Below are 10,861 nucleotides of genomic sequence, written 5' to 3' on the forward strand. Positions count from 1 at the left end.
TGTTTAAGCATTGTCTTAACTAACATTTTATCACTACTTAAGACTTTAAGTAGCAATTAGTTAAAATGTTGCTTAAAAGGTGATTAGAGATTTTTATAAGTAAGCCTGTAACAGCCTTACTTATAAATTGACAAGTGTTTAATCCCTGCGTTTAAAACCATCGCGCTCGTCAAAAATAATTCACGGTAGAACATTTGTGGTGCCACTGAAGCACAAGAAAACTGTAGAACTGTATTACTCAGAGATAGTTCTAGTACATAAAATTACCATGTTATTTAACAAAACAATTTCCTCTAGAAACTTATATAAATGTCGAGAACTAGCTAAGTACCGGGGTATGTTATTTCAAAGCGCCGTCCTTTCAAACAAGACATAAGTTACTTAGAGGACGCTTCTCGGTTGAAATATAAACTGTGTTAGAAATTAAAACTTTTAGCTAATTAAATGCAGGAATATAACTAACATCAAAAAGTCTTTACGACTTGTAAGTATAGCATTCTGTGGTATAGAACTGTATTACGTGAATGTATGTAGGTATGTTTAATAAGATACAAGATGTCAATTGTGTATCTACATATATCAACAAGGTGGCAGAAGGCAGCCAACGATAGGCACGTTTAATTGATATTCATTTTTGATAATTCACATACCATTTTTTATTCATAGCAAAAACACAAAGTAAGTGGTGAAGGCGTTATCTTGGTTTTGGGAACAGTCTTTTGTTAATTCGTCGATCGAAATCACTTTATAATTAGTGAACCTACTAAGTCAGTTCTTTTTTTGAAATTAAAAAACTGAATCTTGCGAAATCAATGCATCATATCAACACCTCAATAGATTGATGTCATCACAAAATTAAATGTGTTTCTCTCAAATGCACTGGTTACAAAACTTCAATAAAACTTTTGCTTTCAAGTAATAAAAGGGTTTGACTGAATGGTTTTCTTACAAGAATCGTGACATACTTGTCGAAATCGAAACATCCTCATAAATCCTGGTGACTACACTAAAATAACACAAAGTTATTATAGTCTCTACGTAGAACTAAAATTCAGCCACTGTTTATGAACCTGTTAAGTAATAACTACTTCATAACTTGAATTAAGCTATGAAATAATTTAAAGTGTCATAAAAATACAGAACTTGTGTTATTTTCATGAACTTCTAGAATTAGTTCCTCATTTACTGTAGTGCAATGTGGAATGTCATATTTTATGTTTTAGAAAAAAAGAAAGTGGATCGGAATCATTAAAAAAAAATCCTTTAAAATATTTGGCCAAAATTAGTATCTTACTATCGCCATGCAAAGTGACAATAGAATTTATTTACCAAACGCGGAATACTTAATTGAATAAAATAACAATAGATTTATCTGAACACGCAAACTGCGGTCATTGATAAATTTAGAAGAAAAGAAATTGCTCTCTGCGTTCCTGAGAAAAAAGTTTTTGACAGACAGTAGGTTCAGAGACCTTATATGTAAAAACCTTCTTTTCTATAGAGTTCCGAAGCCGTTGAAATGTAAAATATGCTGGAAATAGAAGGAGATCTGAACTATATTGAGCAAAATGTACTGTAGGAAATGGACCTGGTACGCAAATAGTTCGTACTTTAAAGTTTACTTCAAATTAACGTGCAATAACCGGACCACATTTTCGAATTGTTCGGAGTTTAACCGGGATTGAAGACAAGTTTTCATAGAGTGAATAGTGCGCCCATTTGTCCTCACTCGTATTTTGAATGCAAATGTTCTTCTGTTGGTTACCTTTTCGTTAACACTTCTTAAAAGATCGCTATAATTCTTATCTTAAACTCTTCCACAGCGGGAATGTTGGAAGAGTTTTCTTAAGCAACAAGCAGTCCCTTTGTACTTGATTGTTCTATTTTTCTTTTTGTCTCGTCAACTGTGTACATAAGCTGTAAAGCGAATAATTATTAAATAGGAGCCGGGAACAGAGCACCTTCTATGGAGCAATCCTCTGAAAAGTAGGCAGGTGAAGCTTGAGGAAAAAGCAAGCATTTTATTAAATTGTGAGTGCAGGCGCCTTATAAACAAGATTTATATTTTCATAAGCGCTTACTGCGACAGCGTTTGATAAGGTCAAATCAATTTGGACTCATAAAATATTGGAGGCGTCTGTGAGGATAAAAGTGAATTGCGGGCTTGCAGGCCCCAAGCGGGGCTTTCAGGGGCCTATTAGCATACAAATGAATAGTGCAGCTTGCTTTGCCTAGCAAACTACTTTCATCTTCGATAAACTGTGGTAAAAAGTATTAAAATGATTTGCAAAGTAAGTATTCTGCGGGATTGTGTATCAAGCAAACAACTGGATCGATAGTGAATATAAGTAAAAAAGAACTTGCGATTTAAGAAGTACTTATAATATTTTTTTCTCTCATCGTTTACTATGGTACTTCATAGTTATTTTTCTATAAATGTTGAAACTGCACTCACCTTAATTGGTTCAAATAATGTGAAGGCGATAGTCTCAATGAATCTCAACCAAGTATGGAATGGGCATAAAATACTGGTATACGTATATGATGGAGACATTATTTGGCACCAACCCCTGCCGTCGCCTTCTCATGCTCGAAACGAAATAACTGCAGCTTCTAGCAAAACAGTGTTGGGGTATAATAAAACAACCAGAATCGTAAGTATATCGGATTTAAATAAAAACGCCATTAAGACTTGCAAAACCAAGTTAATGGTACACTAAAAAAGAAAAGGAAAAACGTTAGATTTAATGAGGAACAGTAAAGGTGGGGTACCCAACGTATTCATACATTGGTACATGTTAGAATAAATGAATATCGAATAACATGTAAAACTTTCAGCACTGATTTTCAGGAACGTATTTTCGTATGTGGAAAATGTATGAAAAAGAAACTCGGTAAAAGAAGATACTACAGTTCATCGATTCGCGATATATGTTAATAAAATAAAATAATTCTATTCACCATTCGTCTTCGTGTCAGCCGAAAGACGTCCACTGCTGGACAAAGGCCTCCCAATGTTCGTTTCTTTGCTCGATCTCCAGCAACCCGTATCCACTGATCCCTAAGATACAGTAATTACCAAACAACGCTTTTGATATAAATAATTCTTGAACTTTATTAAGTCTTTTCCACTACCTAGGAAAGCGTGCAGAAATTTCATCAAACACCTATGTAAACTGTTCTGTTGATTTTCCTCTCTCATTGTTCTCGAATCCTCTCTGTAACGTGCTCTGTAAAATAGAAATTTAGGTAAAATAGAATTTCCTAGTTCCAGCTGCATTTACAAAAGCTTTTTAGACAAGTTGGACCTTTATGTCATAGTAAAATAATCCTGGAAGCAAGCAGCTTGGGCAGGACAATAATGGACAGAACCTACATTGTGTGAACGCTCTGCAGTTGCAATAGAAATTGTCTGGTCCTTTTTCATCCCATTTATGGAAGTAGTTACTGAAAGGACCAATGTAATATAGGTGAGTGAGGGTTGAAAATATTACATTTCCTTTGTGTGAAGAAAATATCAAAAAGTCCAGGTTTAATCGAGATAAAAACATTTTATTTGGACAAACAATACATTTTCATCATTTTTATACACATATATCAAATGTAATATTTTTACGTTACCTATGTAACTCGGTTTTTGTGTAGACGTCAAGTAGGACTTTATTTCAGAAAAATCATTTTGAAAATACATAGTAACTTACCATTACCGTTACTCTGATTTTGAATCCTTTATTCTAAGCGGACCGACACGCTTGCATTTGTTTTATTTTCGTGTAAACATTTCTAGCCAACAATGCTACACGTTACATAGAAAAGAGTCATCCGATATTCCATCACTATTGCGTGTTCAGGCTTAAAAAACGCGTGGAAAATATTCAAAGCCGCGATGCATGAAACATTTCCATTACAATGGCTGTTATGCACCAGGTTAGGCTAAACCCCACGTTTGGACACAGGTAATGGAATATATTCAAATATTAAATACAATTTAGTCTGCGGAATAAATAAATTCCAAAAACAATAATAGGAAAATGTCAGTACCAAAAATAAATTGATTTAGAAAAGTTACCTGCATTCATTTGTTTCTTGTTTAATCATTTGGTGATCAGAACTCTTATCGCCATCTGCTGTTGATTGTTTTAACAGTTTTACATATATTCTTAATAAATATCAGCTATGCGTAAAAAAAACTATACTTATGTCTATCATATTTATTTATTTATTATTTATTTATTTATTTATACTTTATGTACAAAATAGGTACATTGGCGGACTTAATGCCTCAAGGCATTCTCTACCAGTCAACCATCGGGTTAAAGGGAGAAAATAAATAGGTAGTACAAAAAAAAAAAAAAAAAAGAGAAAGTCATGAATAGATATGAATAAAAACATATTACAATACATAAATACTTAATACATAATAATAATATATATATATATATATATATATACATAAAAATAAAATATCAAATCGATAAGAGTGACGACGACTCAATTAGGTAAAGAGTTTAAATAATGATGGCGAACTTTACGCTTGAAGGAATACTTACTGGGTGCCTTTTTTATGTCAAGGGGAAGAGCGTTCCAGAGTTTAATTGCTGATACAGCAAAAGAATTAGCCATAAATCCGGTGCGGTGACATGGAATTTCGAGCAACAAATTCTCAGAGGAACGCAGGTTACGGCTATGAGAACTGCCCAATAACTTAAAATAATTTGGAAGATAATCAGGAGCACAGGGATCGTTGAGAATAGAGAAGAGCATACAGAGAGATCTAAGGGATCTTCTATAACGAATAGGCAGCCATTTAAGCTGAGAACGAAAAGAGGAAACGTGATCATATTTACGAAGGCCGAAAATAAAGCGTATGCAGTTATTGAGAAGACGATCCATTTTGTTGAGAAGTTCTTGAGATAGATCCGAGTAACAAACATCAGCATAGTCAATGATGGGAAGCACAAGAGACTGTACCAAAGTGGTTTTAGTACTGATAGGAAGGAAATGCTTGAACCTGTAGAGAGATCGCAGCGTTAGAGTAACCCTTTGACTTACCTGGTTAACCTGCTTGGACCAACTGAAGTTGCTGTCAATCAGCAACCCCAAATCCTTCACCTGTTGTGTTAAGCCTATATCATATATGTGTTCTTATTCAGAAAAAATTACAATATGTAATAGTTTTTTTTTTCGTTGCGTCGGGAGGTATTGCATTGTCTGCCTCCTCTGCACGCTGGTTAGTCTTTGTTATATTGTTGAGTGACGTCATAGTGACGTCACTATGACGTCACTATCGCAGTACATTACAAATGTGTCTGTATGTCTCTGTTGGCAGGAAGTGAGGAACTCGCAGATTGTTTAGTTGCACCACTTCACGAGTTGTGGCTGTGTTTATTGCGCTAGAAACTCTCGTGCAATTTTTTTGCTACGTAAGCAAATGTTATGACGTATGAGATTGTCTTTTGTTGTACGATAGACTGGTGTTGTTGTGTTGTCACACAGTATTCAAGGGTGTACCTGAAGTTTAATGTGAGCATAAGCTACACTATTGAAACCTTTAAAACCACCGTATGTAAAGCGAGTTTGAAAAATCCTTAGTGGGCTATACTTAATGTACTTACTGTTTTGTGAGTTTACATGCCCACAAATTGCAGAAGAAGTATCGGGTTGTCCAGGTAACTGGGTTGAGGAGGTCTGATAGGCAGTCGCTCCATGTAAAACACTACTAGTACTCAGCTGCATACGGTTAAACTGAAAGGCGACCACAACATAGTTGGGAAAAGGCTAGGCAGATGAAAAAGCAGAATAAGGAACTAACACTGTCTAAAATATCTAGGACAACGCATTCGTATCTCCTGATAGCTTAGACTTGAAAAAGACACATATTTCGATTCGTTGTTATATTTCCAAAACAATGTTTTAAAATCGAATACAACTTTTATGTGACAGTTTTGCAATAAAATACCTATATGGATAACGAATAATATTTTATAGTTCTGATTTGTTCAAGTGTTACAGAGAAAAATATGTTCTTCGCCTATTATTTTAATACAGTTTTGTGTTTATTTATTGTAAGTTTTCCACAAATAATGGTTGCCATTGAGAATATAGAGGTGCCGCTAACCAATCGTACATTGGGTATGTAGTATTGATACTCTGCTCATCTATAAACATACAAGAAAGTCATGTTAGTTACCTATTTTTTATATCAAGAATGGCTGAACCGTTTAAACTGTAAATTAGAGGGGAGATAGACCCGGAAGAAGGGTACAGGATAGTTTTTGTCAACATCCGGAATGCGGGTGAAACCGTAGGCAGAAGCTAGCATTTGATAACGTCAATTTAGAGCATCCGTACACTACAAACTTTTAGTCGACCGATTGTGTTTGGGCGCATTGACCAGTATGAAGATAAATGTACACATTACTTAGATGGTACAGGTATTAACTTTGATTGCAAACAAAATTTTGCCAACCATCGGCCCAACTATCAGCCAATTGTTTAGTTTGCAGTGTGCGAGTACTCTAAAATAATAAAACAGGTTGTGCACAGTTTTATTTCAACAATTATTTGTTTTTATATAAGCTTAGACTAATTATTTTTGATTTCAGATGACGTATCAAAACAGCCATGGCTTGTATATTGCAGGTTTCAAAAGAACGAACATGCTTGTGGACGTATAATTGGTTCACGAAGGTAAAGTGTACCTCTTACAGCCAGTTTCTTCATCAAAAGTTAAAGCCAAAGTAAAAGTCAAAGTAATGACTAAAGTTAAAGTAACGGTTAAATTCAATTTTTCTATGAATTTTGCTGTCACTTTAGCCTTGAAAAAACAAATTTGACCGTTACTTTAACTTTAGACATTACTTTAACTTTAACTTTTGATGAAAAAACTGGCCGTTAATGTACATATGGGACTTTGTTGTGGGATTCTGCCACTAGAACAGCGGTTCCCGAATTCTTTTGGCTTCGGAACCCTTTTCGTTTCACCATTTTTCGGCGGAACCTTAGCAGTAAACTAAAGACGTAAATACACTTAGGTACGGCTCGTAGCGTATGGTAGCGCACCAAATGGTTATATGGTTAGAGACATACTCAGGCGTAGCATGGCTATTTGCCGCACGGGCCAGAAAACAATTTAGCCGCCCTTGACTTTGTGTATTATGTGAATAGTTTTCAGTTTGAAGACGGACAAAGTAAACGCAAAAAGAAATAGATTGGGTTTGTACAGATGCGAGGTGAGCGAGCGCGTTTTCTTTTTTACTAAAAGAAGAAGTTCCAAGCACCTGCTAGCATTGAAAGAAATTTAGTGGTAGCCGGTATCGCGAGCGAAGCGAGCGCGAATTTTTTTTAGTTTAAGTACCTACACAAAATAAACAAAACCACTTTAAATTAATTAGGTCAGCAGCTAGCGAAGAAAGCGCTATTGCTTTTTTCTGAACCTCTGGTTAAAAAATAAACATCAAAGGAAACCTCGACGGAAGAGCGCGATTTTTTTTCGATGTTTGATACCTGAGCAATTAAACGTACATAAAAGCATCACACGTAACATTTTTCGGATTCGCGGAGGTGCAAAAATTGGAAATAATGTCACACTTTGATTCATGGTAAAAATAGCCACTGGAAATACTCGTATGCCGTGTCATTTCACATCCTATCAAATGTATGAAAACGTATAATCCTGGCGATGAAATAAGCTCAAAAAATGCGGTGATTTTTGGCCGACTCGCTACCTACTTTGCCGATTGCCGAAGACCTGGAAGTATTAATTTAATCTACAATTTGTAAAAAACGGGATTAAATTATCTGCTGCCGTGGCCTTCCCCCGCCTACGCTCCCGAGTGGTACCCACCTACATGGTGCCTAAATGGAATTTTGGAATGCAATATTTAAAACAATTTAATTGAAAATGAATAATAATTTAATATTGTCAAAAGTGAAACGATTTACCATATGGAAATCTTGAATTTTCCACGGAACCCCTGAGGGCCTGTCACGGAACCTCAGGGTTCCGCGGAACCCCATTTGGGAACCGCTGCACTAGAAGATAGTTCTTATAAGTCTTGTTTAATTTTTCAGGTATTACTATGACGTAAGAATGCAAACCTGTGTACGTTTTCAATATGCAAACTGCAGGCATACCTACAATATGTTCTCTAGCTTACCAGCTTGCAGGAGTCAATGTCAAGGTAGTACCTATTTTATTGTGTTACCTTCTTATTTTTTAGCCGAATGCGCATTACATGGGAGGGTAATTTATAAAAGGTTTACAGGCCCTGAGTATACATATATACCTACGTGGGTTTGTAACTTTTTGACGTTGCTCAGACAAACTGCGTGTATCAATTCCTGGCAGGTTTATGTCAGGTACTGGTGCAGGCGCTATGGGCTGATGCCTTTCAGTGGACTGTCATACTTAGGCTTTGATTGAGTGTATGATATTCTAGAAATGATTGAAAACATTAAATTGAAAGATTAGTTTCTAATGCTATCGACGGCAGGGCAAAACAATAACTATTTGTTAAGATAATTATTTGGTTTTAATCCTAGCTACATTCATTGATAAATGATTAATATTTGTTTCAGACTTAGGTTTGCGTCACGCGCCCGTAAATGTAACAGAAAATGTTTTTTGCCGATTTCAACCTGAATTTGGAGCTTGTAATTCCTATCATCCAATGTGAGTGCTTTTTGAGATGAAAAACTTCTAACTACTCGTGTACTCTTGTAACGGTGCATCCACGTAAGGGTGCATCCACACGGCGCAAGTAGCTTGCGCATATTGAGACTCATGTGCAGGTTACAGGCATTTTAAAAATGTGCGGGTCCAGTGACTCGCGCATTCCTAAGTAACATACCAACCCGCGTGCTCTTGTCACTTGCTCATGTTAACTAGCTCCTGCTACATGCACCGTGTAGACGCACCCTTAGGGCTATCTTACAGTGTTACACTGTACAGCAAGAACGACGTAACTTAGAGACTATGAAATTAGCAAACTGACGCATCAGGAGCCAGTTTTGATACTTAAAATTCTACCGCGGAACCTAAGGGTGCGTCCACATCTGGCGAATGCGCCGCGAATGCGCAGCACGCGAGCCGATCGCGAGCTGTCCGCGAGCTGCGCGCGTGCAGTCACTGCAATAGTTCGGTGCGCCTCTTTAGCGCAACTCACGCAAGGCTCGTATAGAGCGCGCGAGCGGCGCGCGATCTGCGCGCAATCAGTTCTCGCCCTTACAGTTCCGTATATTGGCTCAGTGCTATCGAAGATGTCAGACGTCGCGCGCCGCCTGCGCGCCGCTCGCGTGCGGCGCTTAGGTCGCGCGCGAGCTGCGCGCGGGCGGCGCAGACGCGGCGCACGAACAAAAATGCACGCGCGCAGCTCGCGGGCAGCTCGCAATCGGCTCGCGTGCTGCGCATTCGCGGCGCATTCGCCAGATGTGGACGCACCCTAACAAACTCGCCAATTTAAGAGGACGAATTGGAATTTTTGGCGCCAAGGATGTCAATTTTTCTCAGTAAATACAAAACGGATCAAAATACAACTTGGTTACCTGAAAGTTCATGATATAAGCCTTATTTTGTTAGTTGTAGAAACATGATTAGGTAACTTTTATAACAGAGAAAAATATATCAAACATACCTCTTTTTAAAAAGAGATTCACATATTATGGGCAAACGGGACCGATTTAAGCCTCTTAACTTTTTTAGTAGTTGAGTATATACATACTCTTTAAAATGGTAGTAGGAATTTTTATTAAATTATCATTTCTAAATATTAAAATTACAAAACCATTTTGTCGCTTACGACTTTTAGTTATAAGCTAGCGCGCGTATTGTTATCCTCGCCCCGCTCAGACGCTCCGACCCCTTTTGGCGCCTTAGATGCGCGTGCCGGTTATGGAATTATTGTTGACCACTTCCTCGCCTTAAATCGGTTATATTACATTGATTCTCGGGTAAATATTTGTGGACCGCGATAATTCTTTTGAATAATCACGCAGCCCCAACAAGAAGCCCTGGCCTCCTCAATTCAGTAACTGGGGTATTATACTTCCGCTAGGTAAGTCTGCTAAGATCCACCTGCTCTAATTGCAGTGACAAATTTTTCCTTTGTTTTTAGGTTTTACTTCGACATATCAGAAATGGCCTGCAAAGGCTTTTCTTTTAGCGGTTGTGGAGGTAATCACAACAGGTTTGAAACAATTAACGATTGTCTAAAAGTTTGTCATCCTGCGGTAAAACAGGATGCTAATTCAAAATAAAGAACTTCTTTTTTTAAGTCTTTTATTTATTTCATTGTTCATAATATGATGAAGGTACTGCTTTAAGTGTGTTTGATAATAAACTAGGCCACCACAACCACTTTACCTATTAGGCACCTAACGTAGTCGGATACTCTTCCTAATCGAAAACTTCGTGACAAGTAAAATAATAAAATACATGGTTCGGATAACTCCTAAGCAATGATTCCGAAATGCTATCGAATTCTACGACTGATCCTTTGCAAACCCAAGTTTTATTGTTTTGCCCCGTCCCGGCTTAAGACAAGGGGTGAAGCAATAAAAAGAATGGCTTTTTGATATTGCTAATTTTCTTTACGTTTATCTAGTCCTTTCGATTCTCGGAAAATGAGGTCGTTCGTCGTCAGGCACTTAGCTTTCGGCACTTATTTATTTACTTTGCTTTTTGGTATTGACTGTTTTTGAGGAGATTAGAATCTGAGTTACTACCGTTCGCTGAATATACTTCATACCTTTATTTTAATTCAATTTTCTTTGTGAGTTAAATCACCTTAATCTTCAACTTATAATGTATGATTACGGACACACGTTCCGCCACTCCTATTTTCTTTCCTAACAATCATAG

General features: G+C 37.1%; 1 protein-coding gene across 1 annotated transcript; it reads left to right on the forward strand.

Annotated features, from left to right (window-relative positions):
• Positions 1 to 6,083: 6,083 nt before the first annotated feature.
• On the forward strand, positions 6,084 to 10,257 carry LOC124645474 (actinia tenebrosa protease inhibitors-like). Its single transcript, XM_047185289.1, has 5 exons — positions 6,084 to 6,132; positions 6,606 to 6,690; positions 8,074 to 8,183; positions 8,581 to 8,674; positions 10,116 to 10,257. The coding sequence occupies exons 1-5, from the start codon at positions 6,084 to 6,086 to the stop codon at positions 10,255 to 10,257; spliced, it is 480 nt and encodes a 159-aa protein (XP_047041245.1).
• Positions 10,258 to 10,861: the final 604 nt, after the last annotated feature.

The sequence above is a fragment of the Helicoverpa zea genome, chromosome 31 (assembly GCF_022581195.2).
Source record: "Helicoverpa zea isolate HzStark_Cry1AcR chromosome 31, ilHelZeax1.1, whole genome shotgun sequence".
Lineage (NCBI taxonomy): Eukaryota > Metazoa > Arthropoda > Insecta > Lepidoptera > Noctuidae > Helicoverpa > Helicoverpa zea.